At 39.1% G+C, this 24,842-nt stretch overlaps 1 protein-coding gene across 1 annotated transcript in view; it reads left to right on the forward strand.

Moving 5' to 3' along the window:
- LOC125240961 (epithelial discoidin domain-containing receptor 1-like) overlaps positions 1-24,842 on the forward strand; it is a 242,218-nt gene that overhangs the window by 214,968 nt on the left and 2,408 nt on the right. Inside the window, 5 exon segments of the mRNA XM_048149184.1 lie at positions 11,041-11,159; positions 13,646-13,804; positions 15,003-15,095; positions 15,490-15,631; positions 17,913-18,017. Of these exon segments, the coding sequence (XP_048005141.1) occupies positions 11,041-11,159; positions 13,646-13,804; positions 15,003-15,095; positions 15,490-15,631; positions 17,913-18,017 (618 nt within the window).

The raw sequence follows: 24,842 nt of genomic DNA on the forward strand, positions 1-24,842 counted from the left end.
TGTTTAAGGAGCATCGGGTACGAATAATGCAGTTTATTTGATACGAGGCATCATGAGCAACATCATGAGGATTCCCTACGAGTGTTATTCTTGCGCCAGTGTTTGTCTTATCCCATCTTACTTTTTCTCCATTAAAAGCCAAAAGTCCGCCGTTGCATAACTGACAGTGGCAGGAAGTTATCGTTCGGCGAACTACCTGTGGTAAACCTACCACTAATAGGTAAGCGATTTCAAAGTCAAACTGGTGGTAGACGTACACGCACTGAGATTTACACGAGCGTGTACCTACGCACTTCATTTATTTTCTCTGAAAAAAACTATGGAAACGGATTATATCGTCAACGGGTGACTGAAGAAAATGTATAATAAATTATGAGAAAGGCAAAAATTGCTCAAATACAAGAAAAGATAATGTACCATAAATACTATGTTTTATTATTGTTCATGAAATTAATATTGTATTTTTTTTGACAATGGATTTTTTTTTGAAATACTCTAGACATGTATTTTTATATATACAATATACATATACCTACCTAATCAAATATTTTTTGTTTAACGATTATTTTTATATGAAATTGTAATTATAGACTCAATATTATTCTGAACAATAATTACAACAATAGATTGCTCTGATATCAGGTTAGATTAAGATCATAATATTCATAATATATATGTAACAAGATGTTGTATGTTCACAAGAGCTTGTAATTAGGCCTACATGAATAAAGATATATTTCATTAGCAGCAGATGAAACAATACTCCAAAAGTATCTGACATCCTGAATAACTTTCCTAAACATAGGTAAATTTAACAATTTCGACTTGTTGCGGGTTTATCCGTTTGAAACAAAAGTATAAAGTAAACGGAATAAATCACAATATTGATGCTACAAGTCGAATTTGTTCGAACAAGGTCAAACTTGTCAAAAGATATTTGATTACATCAGCCAAACATAAGTATGCTTAAAACAATATGTGTCATGTTGCTTTTATAAAATCGACTTGTTGATTCAAATATATTGTTGATTTAAATGACAAGTAACTTGTGGAATGTACTAGTTACACTGAACTTAACAAAATCTAACTTGTTGTTTGAAAAAACTTGTTGAACGAACATGAAAACTGGTTGTTTTTTTCTCTCAGTGTAATCAGAAATGTCAAAGTTTCATTATTATTCCTATGTACATATCTTTTTTTTGTTTAGTGGATACATATTAGTAGTTACTTCTGAAGGGTTCTTTGATTCTAAGCGTAAGGTACTAACCGTAATACAAAGCATCACGTTCGAGCCCACAATACAAGTTTTATGGTTGTATAAATATAACCTGAATAATATTTGGCATTTCATGGACCCGAAACGATCTCCTTCAATACATACATTTATGCAACTCTCTGCGTCAAAGCAATACGCAAGAGCGATAGTGAGTGATACGCTACGGAGCGTGAACGATTGTACTGAAGCGTCTAAAGATTGTTCCTTTTTAGGGTTCCGTAGTCAACTAGGAACCCTTATAGTTTCGCCATGTCTGTCTGTCCGTCCGTCCGTCCGTCCGTCCGTCCGTCCGTCCGCGGATAATCTCAGTAACCGTTAGCACTAGAAAGCTGAAATTTGGTACCAATATGTATATTAATCACGCCAACAAAGTGAAAAAATAAAAAATGGAAAAAAATGTTTTATTAGGGTACCCCCCCTACATGTAAAGTGGGGGCTGATATTTTTTTTCATTCCAATCCCAACGTGTGATATATCGTTAGATAGGTATTTAAAAATGAATAAGGGTTTACTAAGATCGTTTTTTGATAATATTAATATTTTCAGAAATAATCGGTCCTAAAGGAAAAAAAAGTGCGTCCCCCCCCCCTCTAACTTTAGAACCATATGTTTAAGAAATATGAAAAAAATCACAAAAGTAGAACTTTATAAAGACTTTCTACGAAAATTGTTTTGAACTTCATAGGTTTAGTAGTTTTTGAGAAAAATACGGAAAACTACGGAACCCTACACTGAGCGTGGCCCGACACGCTCTTGGCCGGTTTTTGCTTTTATTATTGTTCGACTGACGGAAAAAGGATTTGTTAGATTTTCACGTATCGTTTGGTACCCAGATTTTAACCAAATAAATGGTGGCCATTATGATTGGTGTCAGCTGTTGGGTTGGGAGGACATAGGTTATATTTGTCAAACAAATCATTTTTTCTGTGGCAACAAGTGCACCTGGGATCCTCATTGCTTATTTTTCAATCGTAATAGGGACAAATGAATTCTTATAAATGCTACCAAACACTGCATTGTTCAGTTAAATAGCGAGCTATCTTCAGAATCGAGTAGGTACAATACCTTAGTAACAGATTGTTGCCCGAACAGTAGCAACCTCCGACAAAGTCCATACTCTAATAATAGTTATTTGTTATACAAAAACGAGCAAGTGAAAGGATTCTATAATTGAACCACGAGCGAAGCGGGTGGTTCGAGAATAGAATCCTGAACTTGCGAGTTTTTTAACACACGAGAAGTAAAATACATTTGCACCCGAGTGTAACACAAAACTTTTCCCCTCACTATAGCGAGGGAACTACAACGCAAAAAATGTGTTTATCACTGCTTCCAGTAGTTCCACAGGTGATAAATTATCTTTATTACTAGATTCACCTATTTTTATAAATTTTAAAGCAGTTAATTTGACTTTATTCAAGGTCAAATTACTTTACCCACTAGTGGATAAAATGCGTTTTTACCCGCTGGTATTAAAGGACAAAACACGTGTTTCCGAGCTAGTGAGGGGAAAACAAATAAATTAGATGTGAATTTTTATATTCTTATTAGTATAATCGTACAAAAACCGGCCAAGTGCGAGTCGGACTCGCCCACCGAGGGTTCCGTACCTACAAAACTATTAGGTACTTTTACGTTACTCACATAAGTCTAAAGACTGGGCTAGGCTAGAAGTATAGGTTCTCTAATGAGCATAATTGTGTTTAGCGCCACCTCTCGACGAATTCGCGAACTAATTAGCACAGCTTGCGTGAGGTCTTTTATAATGTTAACCAAATTCAACATTTTTTATTTTATTTTAAAGTAGGTGTTTTATGTAAAATTTCGTAGCTATAAATTTTAACACCTTTATTCATAAACGTACACTAAAGTTATCCAGCCGATAAAGTTCGTTTATCCCTTTCTATCACACCAATACGTCGGAAAGGGACAACCGAACTTTATCGGCTTGATAACTTAGTGTACGTTTATGAATAACGGGGTGAGTATTACCGTACTGTAAAAATGTAATGTATAGTTGTATACGGATTAATGAATTTAATATAGATAGGTAATTATTGATATGTGGCAAAACGAAGGAAATTGTTTACACCTTCGCAATAAGTATCTAATGATATTTTTTAATTTACCATGTTACTTCACGTACCTACTTAGGTACTTATTTTAAAAACTCTGAAAATGTCTATTGAGTTTCTGTCGCAGACCACCATGTGGCTTCTGCATATTCTGCGCTGTGATAGAGTTGCCATAGTAGGTAGGTATGTATACCTATCTTATCTTATACTTACTTTTAAACGAGCAATTCTTGTATATTTATTTATTTATTTATTTATTTATATATATATTTATTTACACTCACGATCTTCGAAACCGCTCTAACGATTTCGCAGAAATTTGTTATACTAATGTTTTTGGGGGTGAAAAATCGGTCTAACTTATCCTTAGGTCCCGGAAAACGCGAATTTTCGAGTTTTCATGATTTTCTTCGCGCGCCATCTCGTGTGCAGTAGTTGTACTGTTAAGACAGAATTCTTTCGGTCGATGTAAGTACTATTTATTGCAAACACTAGATGGCGACAAAGCTCCAAGGCTAAAACGAATAGAAAATACACTATTTGAGAATAATTTTTTGTGGCGAAATGCGCGCCATCTCGTGTGGAGTAGTTGTGTTGTTAAGGCTGAGAATTCTTTCGCTAAATGATTATTACTAGCCATGTAGGTACTATTCATTTTTGAACTAGATGGCGACACATGTCAAGGATACGAAACAGAACCGAGCGAAGCTCGGTTGCCCAGATTATTGTATAATAGGCAATAAGAGGCAAAAAACATATTGTGCTAAAATATTTAAAATACCTACAGTCATTTCCGAAACGTGTGAATTCATGTCAATACTTTCTTTTATCAGTATTACACGGAGTAGGTAAACGTTTCGTGGCAGCGGCAGCGCACACTGCAGAGAGCGCACGTGGACACCGGCGCGGCGCCACAGAATATATAATAGCACAAGTAAAGAAGGCGCACTGCTTTGATGTTTCCGAAATGCCGCCTTTTTAAATACCTACAACATTCTTACAAAGAAACGAGCCGCACGTGCGCGGCGTCCGGTGATAGGGTTACCAATGGATCCAAACGAATTAATACTCACATTAAATGTTATATTATTATATTCAAGTCTTGAGTACTTTCTAGGTATATACGCTGTATTTATATATTTTTGTTCGAGGTTCCAACATCACAAGCCTTATTGAACTTTTCCGTGGGACTTAATCAGTAGTAGATCTGTATAAGAATATCTTTTGGTATTTATTTTATTCAATATGTCTATTTAATTAAGTATTATTAGCCATTCCACCCGCGGACATCGCTTAAAAAACCTCGCGACGTAAAGTAACAATAGAAAGTGCGAACGTGCATTCCGTGAGAATGTGCGCCACCCCTGAGTAGGCCGCGAACTCGCGGCCACAGCTCGCGGCCGCCAGGATATACTTGTAGCGCGGCGATAGGATAGCGGAGTGAGCCGCCCCTGGCGGCGCCAGCGGACGCGTCTGTGTGCGTGAGCTAGGTATGCATACAACTACAACTGCTGTAGGCACCGCCCCCCCCCCCCTCAGCGCGTCCTCTGCGGCGCGGCGATAATCACCTAGCCCTAAGGCCCTGGTTTCTCTGGCCCGTCACACGCGCCCGGCGGCGTTTGGAATGTTTGGATGTGAGCCGCATGTGCCGCTGTGCCACACGCTGTCGGTCGCGGGTGCGTGGGTTTTCTGACCCTTGGTCACCCGTCGTCGGCGACGGAACTCAGAAGCTCTGGTAGACTGATTTTTGAACTGTTGTGTTGTGCTCTGATCAAAATGAATGTAAAAATACTTACATTGTAATTCTTAGAGGAAGAAGATTATACGCGACTTAATCCGTTTCCATATAAATATTGATATTACCCAAAAAAAGAGACAGTCAAACGATATTTTTGTATGAAACCGGCAAAAAGAAAGTAAAATTTTTAACTTGGTACTCAAACACTTTCATTGTAGTAAAGAAAAATTTACATCATATATTCGATTAAGTATATCGAAAACAGTTCACAGAAGTACAATTCATCCATTGAATTACTATGTACTAACCAAGGACGATTATAAAGGACCAGCAGAGTCCATACTAAATACCGTACCCCGTTGGCAGCCGTAAATCTATGTCACTAGATGTCACTAAGAGTGTCATTTGAATAAAAATGTCGTTTTTTTTTTAAATACGCACGCGGTAGTTCAACAGCATTACAAGTGATACAGTGAAAAGTATATAGATGACGCTAGGGGCCCGTGTCATGTTTCAGTCCCTGTTTACAACGCAAGCCATCGTTCTTATTTTGAATTATAACAATCATGCAAAAGAGTACCATACTGTCAAATTTTCTATCTCTTTCATTTTGAGCGTGACGTCAATGATTAGTAATATTACTTTCAATATATTTAAAATTTAGATTTTAATGAGGCCATTTCGAACGGTGTTTATGATAGATATCATGTTGACAATCAATCTCCTGACCGTCTCACTCACACCAATCCTATCCTATATTTGAACAAGTGCGACCGAAACAGTTGAGTATTATTGAAGATTTTTGAATGTCTAAAATCTTATTGGTAGAACGTTGTCGAAAACCCGCTTTTTCCATAAAGTGTTGGCGCGACGTCAAGTGGGTGATAGGCGTACGAGCAAGTACGCGTTGGATGGTCGATATCGGATGTCGGAAGGATTTCAATAGAAACAATCCAAGATGGCGCCTGTAATGTATGGATTATCGGTCCGATATCCGATATCGGATCGGATAATGTGAAAACGCACTTACGGTGACACATAATCGAAAAAGGTCGTCGAGCCATAAGTACGCATACTTGCTCGTATCGTACGTCTATCGCCCACTTCAGACTGCGTTTCGATCGGCGTTTAGCGTCAATGATCATCAGCTCGGCTTCATGGCTTTACGAACCTTAGCTCGGACCATCGAATATGAAACTTATAAACTTCTTTATACACAAGGGTATAAAGAAGTTTATAACCAGGTGCTCCATGACACCATTGCACCAATCTGTCGCCAGCACCGCTACACTTCAACGGCCAAGTCACACAACATCCATACTAATATTATAAATGGGAAAGTGTGTGTGTCTGTTTGTTTGTCCATCTTTCACGGCAAAACGGAGCGACGTATTGACGTGATTTTTTAAGTGTAGATAGTTGAAGGGATGGAAAGTGACATAGGCTACTTTTTGTCTCTTTTTATATCCCCCCACTTCCTTAGAATGGAGGATGGAAGTTTGTGGAGAGATTTTCGAATTTAACGCGAGCGAAGCCGCGGGCAAAAACTAGTTAACTATAATAATAAAGAAATCGCAGTAAGGAACTTTATGTAGATTTCATTACTTTTTAGAGATAAACAAGCAGCTCCATCGAGACGGCTATTTTTTACAGAATGTTTTTGGTGGGATATACATAGGCATAGGTATATAACACTAACAAGGTATCTATTGTCTTAGTCCGTTTTCACATTATCCGATCCGATATCGGATGTCGGAAGGATTTAATTGGAAAAAATCCAAGATAGCGCCTGTAATGTATGGGGTATCAGTCCTACATCCGATATCGGATCGGATAATGTGAAAACGCATTTAGTCTCATTAATTATTACTTACGTCAGAGTTTAGGTTTATACGAGTACCAAACGAGTAGTATACGAGTAGAAAATATATTACTAAAACAATACAAACTATCATTAATTTATTATAAAAACGTAATCCAAAGTGCCACACCTAGTCGGCCAGTGCATGGCCTACGCTGCCGATGGTTAGGGTGCTCGGAGTGACATACAAGTCCGCGTTGTGTCCAAGACGAAGCCTTACCGACGAAGCTAGCAAGTCTCTCTACATGTTAGCTGAAGTACTGTCAAACCGTTCACTGTGATTACTCAGATTATTATAAGCAGAATGATCTTCGAATGAACTTTCTGGACAATTGAGATGCATGGGCGCAGTCGAAACCAGCTCGCCCCTTCAGCCGTGTCCCGTTGAAAATCGGAAAGATTCTTTTCCTTAGCACATTTAATGTTTACAAATTGGATTCGCCTTCTGTCACCTAAACTGGTAAATTTATGTATGAGGTCATTGGTCATACAATTATTAATTTATGCCGTTATTAATTCTGTATCTCTACTCGCATTGCTGCTGCGATTCTAAAATATTTAATATCCATATTATGAATATTCAATAAATCATACAATGACATTTGTGATGTGACATCCATTGGCACAATGATTGCGTTTTGTTGAACGTATTTGAGCTCAACATATAGGTTTATTATCACTAAGTATATTATATTAATGAACAACGAAACGGATGTGACATTTTCCTAGTCCACCAACGTCATCTAGTCATTTTATTTGGCAATAATTAGACAACATGCGAACAAACTTAGCCAGCGAAGCGATCACAACTACGTCGAGGCCGACCAAAAAATATAATTTGTAAAAATTGTGTTTTGAGCCAATATTTTGATATTAAAATATAGTTTTTTGATAGTTATTCATAGTATAATATAAAAACAAGTAAAAATATGGGTGAAAATATGTTTTTTTCCACTCCCGGGTTACGAAACAACGCCATCTAGTTTTAAAGCAAAAACTAAGCTTTTTTCAGGGGTACGCTTTTTTGTATGGGCTATATCAGTCTAGTATTAAATGGTCCTTGGTACTAACATACTAGAAATTACACCCCAAAGTCTGTGCTCCGGCCGGCAGCGCGCGGCGCATGCGTGGGGAGGTACCGTGTCATAGAGTAAGACTTGACCAATGACCACCTAGACGCGACACTCTTAGTGTAGACCTTTTTTATACTTTTTGTAAAATACTAACCCCCTTATTCATAAACGCACACTAAAGTTATCAAGCCGATAAAGTTCGTTTGTCCCTTTTCGGCGTATTGGTGTGATAGAAAGGGACAAACGAACTTTATCGGTTTGATAACTTTAGTGAACGTTTATGAATAAGGGGGTAAGTAGTTTAATTTTAGCACTATCATACATTGTGCTATGTTTAAGTTCTACTAAGTGAAACAAAAATACATTATTGATTTTTTTCATATCACCTACTTTAATTGCCCTTGAAGAAAATCCTAGGTTATTATTGTATGAAAATATCGATTACAACTCGTGTTAGAACTGTGTAGTATTCATAAGTATAACGTGAAATAAATTTAACATTTCTCTTTTATATATTACAAACAGAATATAATCACAATTACTATACTTCATTACCTACATGTCAAGTCTGTGCGATTATGATGCGATTAATCTATGATTTCGTTCAACAAAATGGCAGCGATAGCTTCGCGTTTGAGGAGCGCGTCCCTTCATTGAAATAATTACTTAAATAAAGATCGATTAACATAGCGTGTATACTAACCGATGAAATGTGCCACGTCAGTTTTATTCGATTTTCTCGTATGGCTTAAACAGCATCTTGTTGCGCAGGAAGGCATTTTTACATTTTATTTGTGTGCAGGCAGAAACATAAGTCCAATGGACTTATGTTTGTAGCGCAAACGTTTTGCTCGCAGTGTCCTCTCTAGTATTACCTCAATGAGTTCATCATTATCTTTAGTGAAGTCAGTCATTTTCCATATCAAGACGCCACCCGCCGCCGTCCGTTGCTATTGTACAAAACGAATACAGACCGTCGCGTGCGGCGTGTGACCTTCGCCCGTCGAACCACCCGCCACCGGCGACGTTTCAAAGAAACCACCCTCAAACATTTTCGAACAAAACATTCGAACGTCGTCAGTCGCGGACCCGCGTAAAAAACCACAACACGTTCTATGAACATTGGTCAAGTGCGAGTCGGTTTTCGACTTTTCCATACAAAGAACTCATGAGCGCCTGAACGACTGTGAAGGCAAAGTTAACTTTTCGCACTTTCAAGACTTTACGTATATATCTCGGAAACGATAAGAGATAGAGCAAAATGGACTTCAGATTTGGGCTGTCGTTGCCACAAATTCTATGTTTTCGTCAACAGAGACCTTTTTTTGGACCGATTTGAACAAAATTTTGCTCAGTACACTTACAAACGGTCTTAAGCGCCTCCTTTTTAGTAGGAACTTAAGTCATTTTGGCAAATGAAAAAAAAAATTGAACAATTTCTAAAAAGAAAAAGACAGAAATGAATTTCTTTCTACCTGTCCATCACGCTTACAAAATTTTAAGACGTTTAGTAACTGCTTGCAGCGTTAGTGAGTGAAAATCTTAATTTGAGTTTTTTTCTCGTAAGTCCGACTTACGCTTGACTGTAGATTTCTAATAGGTTTTCCTGTAATCTACAGGTAGAGGGCTATCTCGTGTATTTTTTTGAAAATTTTACGCTAAGTAGTTTCGGAGATAAGGGGGGGAATGGTCATTTTTTGTCTATTTTCTTAAATTACTTCTAAAGTACCAAAATTAAAAATTAAAAAAAAATATATTTCAAATGCTCATAAAATGCTCTTTCATTTGATATATAACACAATATAGTTTTAATAACTTTGATTTTTAATTTTCAAGTTTACCCCCCAAAAGTGACCCCTATGATTAAATTTCATTTAATTAAATTACATGTCCGTCTTTGGGCCACAGGTTTACATATGTGTACCAAATTTCAAGTAAATCGGTCCAGTAGTTTCGGAGAAATCGGCTGTAACAGAGGGACAGACAGACACACGAGTGATCCTATAAGGGTTCCGTTTTTCCTCTTTGAGGTACGGAACCCTAAAAAGAACCTTAATTTACTTTGTTTCTGGAATGGAAGTCTCATCTCGACCATCTGTTAATATTTGCTTGTTTTCTGGATGTTAAAAGTATGTATATCATTAAATTCTAAATTTTCTTTCCTGCTTCACGTTACCTCGGATAATCACATACCTAAGTTGCGACTGCGAATAGGCACTCATATGGAAAACCGAGCCAAGTGAGGCGCCCGGTGCGGGGCTGCATTTGCATACCCACTTTTGGCATTCAATCGCCGAATCGTAATTGGTAACATAGGATTGAGGCGGATTTAAAAATCTGCAATCCGACCAAGTTAGTCTGCCGTAGAAATGCCGGCGCATATTTTGTAATGTATGCATGAACAGAATGTTTGGTAGATCTCGTGAAGCATGTTTGAACAAATCAACTGATGACCATCTAAGCTATTTTTAACCTATGGGTACTTCATGCCTGAAATAAAAGCTTTTATTATTATAAAGCCACGTTTTTCGTTATTTTGATGAACTCAGGTGTACTCAGGTAATAAATCTAGATTAAATAGTTATTTGTTTTACACTTTTAGGGGGAAAAGCTGTTGTTTAATCGCACGTGTGCCAATATTGATACCAGAGCAAGCGAAAGATTCCAATATTGAACCGCGAGCGTAGCAAGTGGTCCAGAATGTGGAATCTTGAACGTCGCGAAGGTTTCAAGGCACGTAATGTAAACAAATTTGCCACCGAGTGAAACACAACCTTTTTCTCTGCCCCAACACGAGGAATATATTAACTGTAAAATATCAACTGAATTCTCATTTTTTAACAGTTATGATTTACGTTTATTCTGCAAGCCAGCATCAAGTTAAATTTTGTATGAAATTACTTTGCACTGTTGTGCGTAAAATGCAACTAAGAATGTCATTTGTTTTCGAAGTATCGAAAGAGGCTTTACCAGTTGGTGTGGTGAAAAATGATATTGAAGTTGAAACGTTTTTGCAGCTCCAGATATGCGAGACGGATGGTATCGAGGAGCTGAGCGACGAGGAGTCTCCGAGCGGTACCCGCCGCCGCCTTGTAGTTGTCAAGACTCTCTGGAGAGGCTGCCATAACGATATCAAGTAAGCAATAGGGATCTTGACTGTAGTTAAAATAAAATATTTTATACCATGCAAGAAATAAAGCATCAGATAATTATAAGGAAACCATGGACAGAATAAGTCAGGTAGAAATATATAAAGTAACTGAGTTGACCGTGACGTCACTTAATTCGATTTTATATAAATTCCATATTAGCAAGTCGTTCAAATTCGTTTTGACAGTTCTTAAAAAGAAGCTGATTTGACTAGGAGGCAAGTTGCCTATTAACTGATACCCTGTATGCGAACAAAAATGATAAGTAACATTGCCAGAGCTCAATGGGTGTGGTCCTTTAACACATACATTACCGCCCAGTTGGCGACGAGGTCCGAGGTAACCCTCCGCCGCCTTATAGTTCTCAAGACTTTCTGAACAGGGTGCGTAGCCGAATGACACAAACGCTCACGGAACGCTCACGAAACGAAACGCTCGTAGATATCTATCTCTATAGCTCGTACGTATTGGCGCAACAGAGCCAGACTAACTGGCGCGGCGTTTCGTTTTTGTTTGGCGTCGGAGAAATCCCATTCGGCTACGCACGCAGGCTGCCATAACGATATCAAGTAAGAACTTTACTTTACTGATACACATACAAATAAATAATGATTAATACGAACCCGAATAGAGTATGTCCTTCTTCTTGGTAAAGAAGTCGGTAAAAATAGTAAGGTCAAGGCAAGCCAGAGCTCAGTGGACCTGGCCAAACCTAACATCTGCGCCACAAAAATAAATCGAAAGAATTGATTTTACATGCCAATTATTTGCTTGTCGAACAGTTCCCGATATCGGGTCTGCGGCGTGATTTGTATCATGAACCTACTTATACATCTACAGTACTAAGAGTACTAAGACCCTGACTATTGAGTCGGGCCTGGGAACGAAACCTTAAAATACCCGATAGTCAGGATGTCGGCAGTCGGCACTGAATGTGTTAATCAAGCGCACTGCGAGATCAACCCAGCTAGCTATACAGAGTAGAAAGTCATCAACAGAATATCTATAGGAATGGTCATATTATGCTGATGTTAGTGATTTGTATTTTTTTTTATACATTTCGTCATCGCATGCTTTCAACACTGCTTCGATCGCACAAGACAACCGCGCGCTTTAGTGTCATGAATGTAACAACTCTGGATACCTATAGGCATCCATGCTACTGCCAATTGTTTACAGCTTGTATGCTTGTGAACCACCTACTTCAAACAAACATTTTCTATAGACATATTATGAAAACAAACTGGTTAGATCCGAGACAACGTTGAAGATTATATACACTTCAGCAGCAGATATCTCCGCTTCACTGACTTTTATTAACCATCAGTAATAAGTAATAGCTCTAAAAATCGGCTACGTGTGATACGTAAAACAAAATATGTGCATTTTAGTACAATATTTTTATTTAATACGAATACTTTCAGTCTTATTTTGTGGTAGGTTCCATATAATATTTATTTATCTGTTTTCTTTACGACTCTCTAAGCTACCAAGACCCAACATTTATTTGTTAAGTTTGTAAAATGTTTAAGGCGCACTTGCACCAACCTCTTAACTCAGGGTTAGTGGGCTGTCATCTGTCAAATTCCATATAAAATGGTGGGTTAACCTTCCATTTTCGTTGGTTCAAGTGGCCCTAAGTCACTCACTGGTCGATCTCGATTAATTAGTTAACATTATTTTCCCCTCACTAGCTCGGAAACACGTGTTTTGTCCTTTAATACCAGCGGGAAAAACGCATTTTATCCACTAGTGGGGAAAGTAATTTGACCTTGAATAAAGTCAAATTAACTGCTTTAAAATTGATAAACGTAGGTAAATCTAGTAATAAAGATGATTTACCACCTGTGGAACTACTGGAAGCAGTGATAAACGCATTTTTTGAGTTGTAGTTTCCTCGCTACAGTGAGGGGAAAAGTTTTGTGTTACACTCGGGTGCAAATGTATTTTACTTCTCGTGTGTTAAAAAACTCGCAAGTTCAGGATTCTATTCTCGAACCACTCGCTTCGCTCGTGGTTCAACTATAGAAACCTTTCACTTGCTCGTTTTTCAATTCCACACTCGGCGTTAAAATACAACTTTGCCCCCTTGTATAACAAATAACTATTATTTTGACTTTTTTCCGACGTTTCGGGCAAGTTTCACTGGTGGTCATGGAAAATTGATGTCCCAGTAAATGGAGATGTAAACAACACTACTACCCTGATATAAATTTATAGAAATGTTGAGATGCGTCGTATTTTAGCTCAATATCTATGGAATACATATTTGCTTCCGTAATTACGTTTTATAAAATTACCCGATCCATATGCTAATATATAAAGTTTAGGTATACCTATGTATTTACGTATCTACAGTTCATCAATCACCCCTATAGTCGTACATTACGTAGAACAGATTCGGGCATCAAAGAGCCAATAGTAAAAGGAAGCAACACAACACAACCGGATTGTTACCGTGATCCCGTTGCAGGGCGGCGTTTGCCAGAGAAGCGACGTGGGGCGCTGGGCTGAAGCATCCACAGCTCGCCAGAGTGCTCGGCTTGAGTCTGCTCGAACCCCCGTGCGCTGCGCTCGACCGCGGCAACGCTGCACCCTTGCCTACGATATTGAAACCGGGCAACAAATTGAAGTACGTATACTGAGTGTGAACGAAGATTGGGAATCTAATTGAGGTTTTAAAGCTTGTTAATACGGTGTGATCTTGTTTTGATACGCGATTGAAAATCGCTAACGATGATTAACCCCCGACGCAAAAACGAGGGGGTGTTATAAGTTTGACGTGTCTGACAGTGTCTGTCTATCTGTTTATCTGTTTGTGTGTGTGTGTCTGTCTGTGGTATCGTAGCTACCGAACGGATGAACCGATTTAGATTTCGTTTTTTTTTAAACTGATGTGACTGTGTTATTATCTACCTGCCTACGATATTGAAACCGGGCAACAAATTGAAGTACGTATACTGAGTGTGAACGAAGATTGGGAATCTAATTGAGGTTTTAAAGCTTGTTAATACGGTGTGATCTTGTTTTGATACGAGATTGAAAATCGCTAACGATGATTAACCCCCGACGCAAAAACGACGGGGTGTTATAAGTTTGACGTGTCTGACAGTGTCTGTCTATCTGTTTATCTGTTTGTGTGTGTGTGTGTCTGTCTGTGGTATCGTAGCTCCCGAACGGATGAACCGATTTAGATTTCGTTTTTTTTTAAACTGAAATGAAAATCGTGTTATTATCTAAATACATAGCAATAAAGGCGATATCAGACTAGTATGTTATTTGAGCGTACGCGTTAAAGTACGCCTGTGAGATTTCAAAAGGACCTTTCGGTTTTCGGGTGAAATCGGACACAATATATAATCGTAAAACGGATATATCTAATATATTATGACTGGTTCAATTCGAAAATTGCATAATGCTCCATACAAACTTCCACCTCCCGTTTTAGGGAAGAGGGGAGTTAGAAACATACAAAAAGTAGCCTATGTCACTCTCTACCCCTTCAACTATCTGCACTTAAAAAATCACGTCCAGTCATCGCTCCGTTTTGCCGTGAAAAACGGACAAACAAACAGACACATACACTTTTCCATTTATAATATTAGCACGGATTACCTACGAATGGATGGTTTATTTTATCTCAAAATATAGCTTTAAAATCCTAGGACTCTTTTGAAAGCTCACGTACTATACGTATTTATATATTGAGGTATATAACTTGTATACAAATACAAGTCTGGCTATAACCTCCCATTTAACGACTGTGTGTAAATTTAGGTGCTTCCTTCTTGCAAAGTCTTCGCGTAAGCTAACTGAACATTTTTTTTCAGCTATTCGAGTTTGATTCACATATGCTGTCAGATCGCAGCAGGCATGAAGTACCTGGAATCATTCGAGTTAGTACATCGGGATCTTTCGGCGCGGTAAGTCTTATTTAATAACTTTTGTAACTATATATACGAGTACTTTAGTATTTCATTCATTTTGAGGCTTTTAATTTTAACAGGGGGGTAGGCAGAGCACATGAAACTACTCAAGAGTCAGTGCCACGGCAATAATTAATGACAATTTTAATAATTAATGACATATTATACTCGTAATGTAAGTTATCGATGAACTAAATATCGGAAGGAAGTCACTAGTGTCACTTCGTTTGTGCCAGAAAACTATGACAAATACGAACGTTTTCGGGAAAAATTCGAAGGAAACCCTTTTCGGACTACATCTTTAAATACCTACTAAGGTACCTAAGGTGCGAAGTAGCAAGCAAAATTAATATACCAGAACAGTCCCTTTATATATTTTTTGAATTTTCAGCAACGTAACAGTAACTGAGGAGCTGAGCGTCAAGGTGTCTGACTACGCGATGTTCTGCGATGAGTTCGTGGGCGACTACCACGTCATGGCCGACGGATCGCGGTTCCCCCTGCGCTGGATGGCCTGGGAGAGCCTGCTAATGGTGACTATTATAAATAAATAAATAAATATTGGGGGACACCTTACACAGATCAACCAAGCCCCAAACTAAGCAAAGCTTGTACTATGGGTGCTAGGCGACGATATACTTACTTAAATAGATAAATACATACTTTACTTATATATGCGTGTGTATTCCATACGGGCGAATATTTGAATAACGATTAGTATTGGACCTAAGGAGCCTAACTACATGGTTTTTTAGGGTTCCGTAGTCAACTAGGAACCCTTATAGTTTCGCCATGTCTGTCTGTCCGTCCGTCCGTCCGTCCGTCCGTCCGTCCGTCCGTCCGTCCGTCCGTCCGTCCGTCCGCGGATAATCTCAGTAACCGTTAGCACTAGAAAGCTGAAATTTGGTACCAATATGTATATCAATCACGCCAACAAAGTGCAAAAATAAAAAATGGAAAAAAATGTTTTATTAGGGTACTCCCCCTACATGTAAAGTGGAGGCTGATTTTTTTTTTCATACCAACCCCAACGTATGATATATTGTTGGATAGGTATTTAAAAATGAATAAGGGTTTACTAAGATCGTTTTTTGATAATGTTAATATTTTCGGAAATAATCGCTCCTAAAGGAAAAAAAAGTGCGTCCCCCCCCTCTAACTTTTGATCCATATGTTTAAAAGATATGAAAAAAATCACAAAAGTAGAACTTTATAAAGACTTTCTAGGAAAATTGTTTTAAACTTGATAGGTTCAGTAGTTTTTGAGAAAAATACGGAAAACTACGGAACCCTACACTGAGCGTGGCCCGACACGCTCTTGGCCGGTTTTTTATTGAATAGATGAGATATATTTTTTACATACATAATAATTCAGCACGCAATGTATTAGTCCACATCAATTAGCGTACCTATCTAAATGTCATTACGACATGACGTTTATGCACAGATGTCATAGATACCATAGATCAAGCAAACGTATCTACTTAGCGTGTCAAATGAACTCAGTGAAATCCACTGAGTTGTCCGTCTTTACTCGCAGCTTGCAGCTTTCGGGCGTCAATTTTTGTAAGTTGAAGTCAACCAAAACATAAAAAATGCCTCGTTACGTGATATTCAATTGCAACAACACAAAAATTATGAACAATCAAGAGCCTGAGACATATTTAAAATTACAGGCAAGAATCAACTTCAGTACAAAATTTGACACGCTCGGCCCCTATACAAATATATGAATTTGTTTATTCTATCTAAATTAAGTTCTGTGCGTTTATGTCATGTCAAGTTAATATGGACGGCGTACATTGCTGCTTGGTCAGATATAAAAAAATAATTACTCTTAATTAATAACGCTTTTTAATAAAATGATTATATTATATAATTTGTATGGTTAGATACTATAACTGGATACATTATTCGCCCGTATGGAATCCACATGCTGTATACATAGAACACATCCATGCCTCAGGAACAAATATCTGTGCTCATCACACAAATAAATGCCTTTACCGGGATTCGGGACCGCGGCTTAGCAGGCAGGGTCACTACGCGCTAGGCCAAACCGGTCGTCAATATAAGACTTTATAAGACTAGATTACCCAATAATTACCCATGTCAGGACTCTGCGGTATGGTTCCCTAGCTTAAGGCGTATCCCCGTTTGGCTCAGTAAACCGATTCGGGCTAAGAGCGAGCCAAGCCCTATGTTCCTTGGCGACCTCAATAATCAGCTCAAGAGGGCAACACAGTCGTAGAATTTCGCAATAAGATATGTTCGTGTACTCCTCAATATAAGATCTTCTTATGAAGAATGAAGAACTCCAGGATAGTACTATCTTCTTCTTATTAACTTAATAACTAGGTACAAGTAGTTTAGGTATTTTAATGAATCTATAGAGATATATGTGTAGCCGCTTCGGCTGTAAGGTGCAGTCTAATGTAGGTACGCGGCGCGGGGAGCCGTGACGTATGTGTGTGACGTCATGTGTCGTCAACCGGTCTTCTTATGAGTACTTTGGGCACAGTATAATAAAGAGTACTATCGTACAGTATGGCCACTCCCGCTCCCCGCTGAAAGCGCCACCCATTTCTCCGGTTACCACACAGTTACCGCCTGTCAAAAACGTGAACAGTCAACCTGTCATATCTCACTCATACAAGCACGGTACGCGTTCACCTACACGCGCTTAGAATGTGTGCTAGGATCGCGCCTCTTTCATATATTTGCTCGCCAGTGTCCGAGATGTGCTTTGGGTAAACGTATGTATATGTTGTGTGAACAGATATATTTATAATTTGTAAATACTTGTTTCCTCAGGGCATGTATTCACCTGCTAGTGACGTGTGGTCATTTGGAGTCACCGTGTGGGAGGTGCTGACGTACTGCACGGCTAAACCTTTTGAAGAGATGGACGATGACCAGGTGTGTAGCTGTAGATTTCTGTTTTTGTTTATGCCTTTCAGAATAAAATTATACATATGTGAAAGCACATGTACATACCACGCTCTTAGCGAGTTTAACTTTACGTAATACTTTTGTATCGCCTTTTATATAATTGGGAAAAACCACACGTAAAAAACCAGCCAAGTGCGAGTTGTACTCGCGTTGCAAGGGTTCCGTACAACACAAGAAGGGCTTAAGTGCCTCCGTTTTGGAGGGCACTTAAGTCATTTCTGCAAATAATCGATATTTTGAACAATTTCTAAAAAAAAAGTTCGACTTACGCTTTACTGTACATTTCTAATAGGTTTTCCTGTAATCTATAGGTTGAAGGCTAACTCGTGTATTTTTGAAAATTTACGCTTTGTAGTTTCAGAGATAAGGGCCCGGGAATGGTCATTTTTTGCCTATTTCCTTAAATTACTTGACTAAAAATTATTAAAAAATATATTTTTGTAACACTTAAAAGCTCTTTCATATGATATGTCGTTTCGACGACCGGTCTGGCGCAGTCGGTAGTGACCCTGCCTGCTACGCCGCGGTCCCGGGTTCGAATCCCGGTAAGGGCATTTATTTGTGTGATGAGCACAGAATATTTGTTCCTGAGTCATGGATGTTTTCTATGTATATAAGTATTTATATATTATATATATCGTTGTCTGAGTACCTGCAACACAAGCCTTCTTGAGCTTACCGTGGGACTTAGTCAATCTGTGTAACAATGTCCTATAATATTTATTTATTTATTTATTATTTATTTACCTTTAATTTTTAATTTTCACTTTTACTCCCCGCAAAAGTGGACCTCATCTTTGGGTCACATGGTGGTCACAGGTTAACATATGTGTGCCAAATTCCGTTTTTAGGGTTCCGTAGTCAACTAGGAACCCTTATAGTTTCGCCATGTCTGTCTGTCCGTCCGTCCGTCCGTCCGTCCGTCCGTCCGTCCGTCCGCGGATAATCTCAGTAACCGTTAGCACTAGAAAGCTGAAATTTGGTACCAATATTTATATCAATCACGCCAACAAAGTGCAAAAATAAAAAATGGAAAAAAATGTTTTATTAGGGTACCCCCCTACATGTAAAGTGGGGGCTGATATTTTTTTTCATTCCAACCCCAACGTGTGATATATTGTTGGATAGGTATTTAAAAATTGGTAGGTATGTGAGGACACGAGTGAAACGCACCGTAGCTAATTGCACACTGGTTTAATAAGAATAGGCCTATCGCGGGGTGCGCGGGCGCAGCCGCTGCCATGCATACGTACTATATCCCTCCACCTTTATTTAACAATATCTTAAAAGTATTTCTTAAAATCTAAATTAAGTCTAGCTTGCCGTGGTGGCAAGGGTCTTAGGTCACTCGTGCCTTGAGGATCTGAGTTTCCGGGTTGTTGAGGTGACTGGGCCTCCGGGGAGGCGAAGACAAGATGATCATCCACGTTCTCTGATGTCTGGGGGTTCTGCCATCAGGGGCCTTACCATGATCTCTTAACGCGATTCAGTTTAGGACCTAAACTGAACTGCGTCGCTATTTCCTACCACGACATTGTTATTGCGATCAAATTTCGACCGAGCGAGCGATAAGTGTCCCAGCCGTTTCATTCACTCATCTCAAGTGTATTTCGTACCATGACATGCCACTTGAGCCTAAACTGAATCGCAGGAATGTCAAATTTAGCGATTCATAAAAAGTTACTCACTTACCGCATTATTCTGAATCGCTTTGTTGTAACACTAGCGATACTAAATAGTTTTGTGTTTTTTATAAGGAGTAGGAGATGGAAAATATAACTAAAGCTAGTTTCATCACCTGATTAATTTATTATTTTGGTTTTTCGATCCTTACCGATTCGATAATAAAATATAAAGTTTTATGATTTTGTTTAGTAATATTTACGGACCAACTATTCCAACTAACTACACGTTTTTACATTTTTAGAGTGCCCTATGATCTCGCAACTTTCGCAAAAACGCAAATCAAAAAGAGCGAGAAAAAGTCTGATCCTTTTTTTGTCGATATGCAAGGAGTCATGTTAACACTTGCGACTAACTATGCCTAGAACTAGGATGGCTAAGGAATCAACTAGGTCTAGCATAACTTAGCGATATACATTAAATTTAGACACGAGTGAGCTACCTATAAATACTAATGACTTACGTATTTGTTAAAATATCATCCAAACACTGCGAGTTCTATAGCCGAGCACAGCACTTCAAATACATAAATAAAAACTTTATTATTAATTACCTACTAGTCAAGGGCGCGATGTTCTAAACATAAGCTTTAACGAACTGTCATTAATGTCATTATATATATTTTTATCATTTATTTATAGTTTTGTTCAAAAAGACACGATATTTTACATAAAATCATTGTAATTATTGTGAATTTTACATTTAAATATTTTAAATGTTTCTTTTTCCAGTTTTAAGAATAAAATAAAATTAAAAATTAGTAATCGTTCCTGGTTTTCGAACGATCAAACGTCACAAGGGGAAAACGAGATAGATTTATACGATTCCTATAGCGTCATCCTTTTCTTGTCAAAACGATTCAGTTGCGAACCAGAGACAATATCGGTCTTTCATTCACTTGTACGCGGTTCAGTTTCGACTCTGAACATTGGACGTCATGGTAGCAAATTGAGACGCTCAGTTTAGGCACCTAAACTGAACTGCTCTGCGTTTGAATCGTTTTTAAAAAGAAAAGATCGTGGTAAGTGCTCGGCGCAGCTGTCTAGTGGGTCAGCGCCTCCGTGATAATTAACCTGTGAGGACTGTTTATCTTTAACGGACGAGGCGGAGGCGGTGAATGATGATGGTGGTGAGTGTGCGGTGGTTAATAAGTCTAATCTGGACTTTAACTTTTTTCCGAACACTAATTGAGCGGGTGAAGTACCGGTGGTCGAATGAATAGAGTTTCTGTAGTCAAATAAATACTTCATTAATTTACAATTTACTTTTGCATCGGGAACATTTGACATAAGTAGCGATTTAATACCCTTTTTCACCACTTTTACATATGTCTCAACTTGCCCATTGCTAGCTGGTTGATATGGTGCGCTCGTTAAATGTTTTATATTGTTTAGCAAACAAAATTGTTTAAAATCGTCTGACGTAAACGCCGTGCCATTGTCACTCACTATACATTGGGGGGTGCCGAATCGAGACATAACTTCGCAGAGTTTCTCAATAACACTATGCGTTGTTGTGTTTGATTTCATATCGAAGCACTCGACCCATTTGCTGTAGGCATCCACTATAACAAAGTATGAGTGGTTATTTATTGGACCGAGAAAATCGATATGTAACCTTTGAAACGCGTACTCAGGATATGGCCAAGGCGCTATCGTCACTCGCGGCGGCGAAGGACGCAGCTGGATACATACGTTACAAGCGCCAACAATTCTCTCAATTGCTTGGTCCACACCAGGAAACCAAAATTTTGAACGAATTTCAGATTTACACTTAACTATTCCTAGATGTGAACTATGAACTTCATGTAAAACCTGTTCCCTAAGCGCCATTGGTATAACAACTTTGTGCCCTCTCATTAAGCACCCATTTTCGACTGACAATTCGTTTCTGCATAAATGATACGGTTTTAAATAGATATCGCTAATTTTTTTCGGCCAACCGGTCCTAACAAATTCGCATACCTTTTGCAGTTGTATATCCTTTAATGTTTCGCGGCGTAAATCTTCAACTGTTAAAGGTAAACATCCATCTACTACAAAGTTTACATACGCCGCGCGGTCGTCGAATTCCTGACCCTTGGTGACGTCACAGCCTTGCGATAACGTGCTGTTACTAAGTGCAAGCGGCGCGCGCGAGAGATAATCTGCACTATTATTTTCACTTCGTACATATTCAATAACGTAATTGTACGCCGATAAAAAAATTGCGTACCTCTGTAGCCGATTCGCGTTACCTCCGGAATGCCTTTTTGTGGCCCGAATATAGACAGTAACGGTTTGTGGTCCGTTCGGAGGACAAACGGCTGTGATCTACCATAAATGTAATGATGGAACCGTTTAATAGCAAAAATTATTCCCGTTGCTTCCCGCTGAATTTGGGAATAATTTTTTTCAGCATCCTTTAATACTCGCGATGCGAAAGACACTGGCCGTTCAATCCCGTCAGTACCTATCTGTGATAACAAACACCCAAGGCCGACCGGCGACGCATCAGCTGTAACTATTATTTTAGCCGAAGGGTCAAAGTGCGCTAAAACCTGGTCGGAGGACAAGTGCCGCTTAATTGTCTCGAATGCATTTTGATGAATAGGCGTCCAGGACCATTTAACATTTTTCCTTATCAGGTCGTATAGAGGACTTAAGATGCTAGATGCGTCAGGTACAAAGTTACGATAATAGTTAACTAGACCTAAAAAGGACTGCAACTGAGCCACATTTTCAGGCCGCGGTGCCTTACTAATTGCTGCTACCTTTTCTTGCGATTTTGAAATGCCGTGTTTATTGATAACATGCCCTAAATATGATATCTCATCTTTGAAAAATTCGCATTTTTCTCGTTGTAGTGTTAAACCGGCGTCCTTAAACCTCGTAAGTACTTCGTGCAATCTATGTAGGTGTTCTGTCTTATCGCGCCCCGTTATCAATACGTCGTCTAAAAAGCATAGAACACCGTCTATTCCTGCTAGCAAAGTATTCAAGGCACGCTGAAAGATAGCCGGAGAACTGGTTAGCCCAAATATTAACCTATTATACTTATATAAACCACGGGTGGTATTTATACAGGTTATGTTATCGGGGTCATTTATCGGAAACTGATTGTAGGCCATAGACATATCTAACTTCGAAAATTGGACTCCGCCGTGTAATTTTGCGAATAACTCATCTACTGTCGGGAGCGGATAGGTCTCGGCGATCAGCTGTTTGTTGATAGTGCGCGAGTAGTCTGCGCAGATGCGCACGGACCCGTCCCGCTTCAACACGGGCACTATAGGCGAAGCAAATTCTGAGTATTCAATAGGTTGCAAAATACCTAAACCTACTAACCGATCAATTTCGTTCTCGACTTTACTCTTAAGCGCAAATGCAATCGGACGAGCTTTAATAAATACAGGTTTTGCGTTATCTTTTAAGTTTAAATTTATCTTGTATTTATTGAAACAGCCCAGCCGGTCTACAAATATATCCTTATAGTCAGATAGGATTTGTTGTACCATATCTGTATCCGTACAATAATTAAACGGTGCGTCGGGAATTCGTGCTAATTGTAGATGGAATTTCGAAATAAAATCGCGACCTAGGATTGGGGTCCACCATTAGGAATCACATATATATCTAAATATTGTTCTTGGCCGTCATAACATATAGGTACATTAATTACGCCCGTAATAGTAAACGACTCCCGCGTATATCCAAACAGTTTTTTCTTTGGGGGTAACAATGGCACGTCGCTAAAATAACATTTATAAGTTTTGTCTGAGATAGCCGATACTGCTGCCCCACTGTCTATTTGTAACTTAATGGAGATGTTGTTCACTTTCATACATTCGACCATAGGTGCCCCATCTTCAGTACGAATATGAAAAAACTCACCGTCATCACCTTCGTTCACCTCCTCCGACTCGATATATTTTACAGCCTTGCACATGTTACTTAGATGGCCTTTTGTTTGACACTTCCTACACTTATAATTTCTAAACCGACACTTTGTAGCACTATGTTTGAATCTACCACACACCGAACACTGTACATCAGACGCCGCAGCAGACGAGCGCGCAGGTGCTTTTTCAATCTGGAACAGCTGGCCGCTGGCCTCTGTGGCCACCGGCGCTCCAGCGGGGCCGGCGGCAGCGCCACCGGTGCGAGCAACCCTGATGCTCTCCGCCAAGTCTATCGCCTTAGACAACGTGAGCTCGCCGACATTCTGCGTGAACAGCTTTTCACGCTCTCGACCTGGGAGCATGCCCATTACAAATCTGTCGAGAATAGCGTCGTCCATATTTTTGAAATCGCAGTACGCGGCGAGGCCTTTCAGACGCGCAGCCCACTGCACGTGACCTTCGCCCGCTTGCTGGGTGGCCGAATAAAAATGGAATCGCTCAACGTACCCACAGCGTTTAGGTGTGAAATGTGTATCTAAAATCTTCACCACATCCGAATATCCCTTTTCTTCTAACGAATCCGGTAATGCTAAATTGCTTGCTAGCCGGTAGGTAGATTCGGCGAGTGCGCTTATCAAGATAGCTCGACGTTTCACTTGGGCTTTGTCTGTGTTGTCATTAATATCGTTGGCTATGAACCACTGAGATAGACGATTTTTGTAGCTTCTCCATTCCTGGGTTTCGTGATTAAAAACCGAAATTAACCCAAAAGTCCCAGCCATCGCCGCCACTTGGTAGGTATGTGAGGACACGAGTGAAACGCACCGTAGCTAATTGCACACTGGTTTAATAAGAATAGGCCTATCGCGGGGTGCGCGGGCGCAGCCGCTGCCATGCATACGTACTAAAAATGAATAAGGGTTTACTAAGATTGTTTTTTGATAATATTAATATTTTCGGAAATAATCGCTCCTAAAGGAAAAAAAAGTGCGTCCCCCCCCTCTAACTTTTGAACCGTATATTTAAAAAATATGAAAAAAATCACAAAAGTAGAACTTTATAAAAACTTTCTAGGAAAATTGTTTTGAACTTGATAGGTTCAGTAGTTTTTGAGAAAAATACGGAAAACTACGGAACCCTACACTGTGCGTGGCCCGACACGCTCTTGGCCGGTTTTTTCTTTTTGAGGTACGGAACCCTAAAATTGGTAGTGAAAGATGAAATAAAAG

The sequence above is a fragment of the Leguminivora glycinivorella genome, chromosome Z, assembly GCF_023078275.1.
Source record: "Leguminivora glycinivorella isolate SPB_JAAS2020 chromosome Z, LegGlyc_1.1, whole genome shotgun sequence".
Lineage (NCBI taxonomy): Eukaryota > Metazoa > Arthropoda > Insecta > Lepidoptera > Tortricidae > Leguminivora > Leguminivora glycinivorella.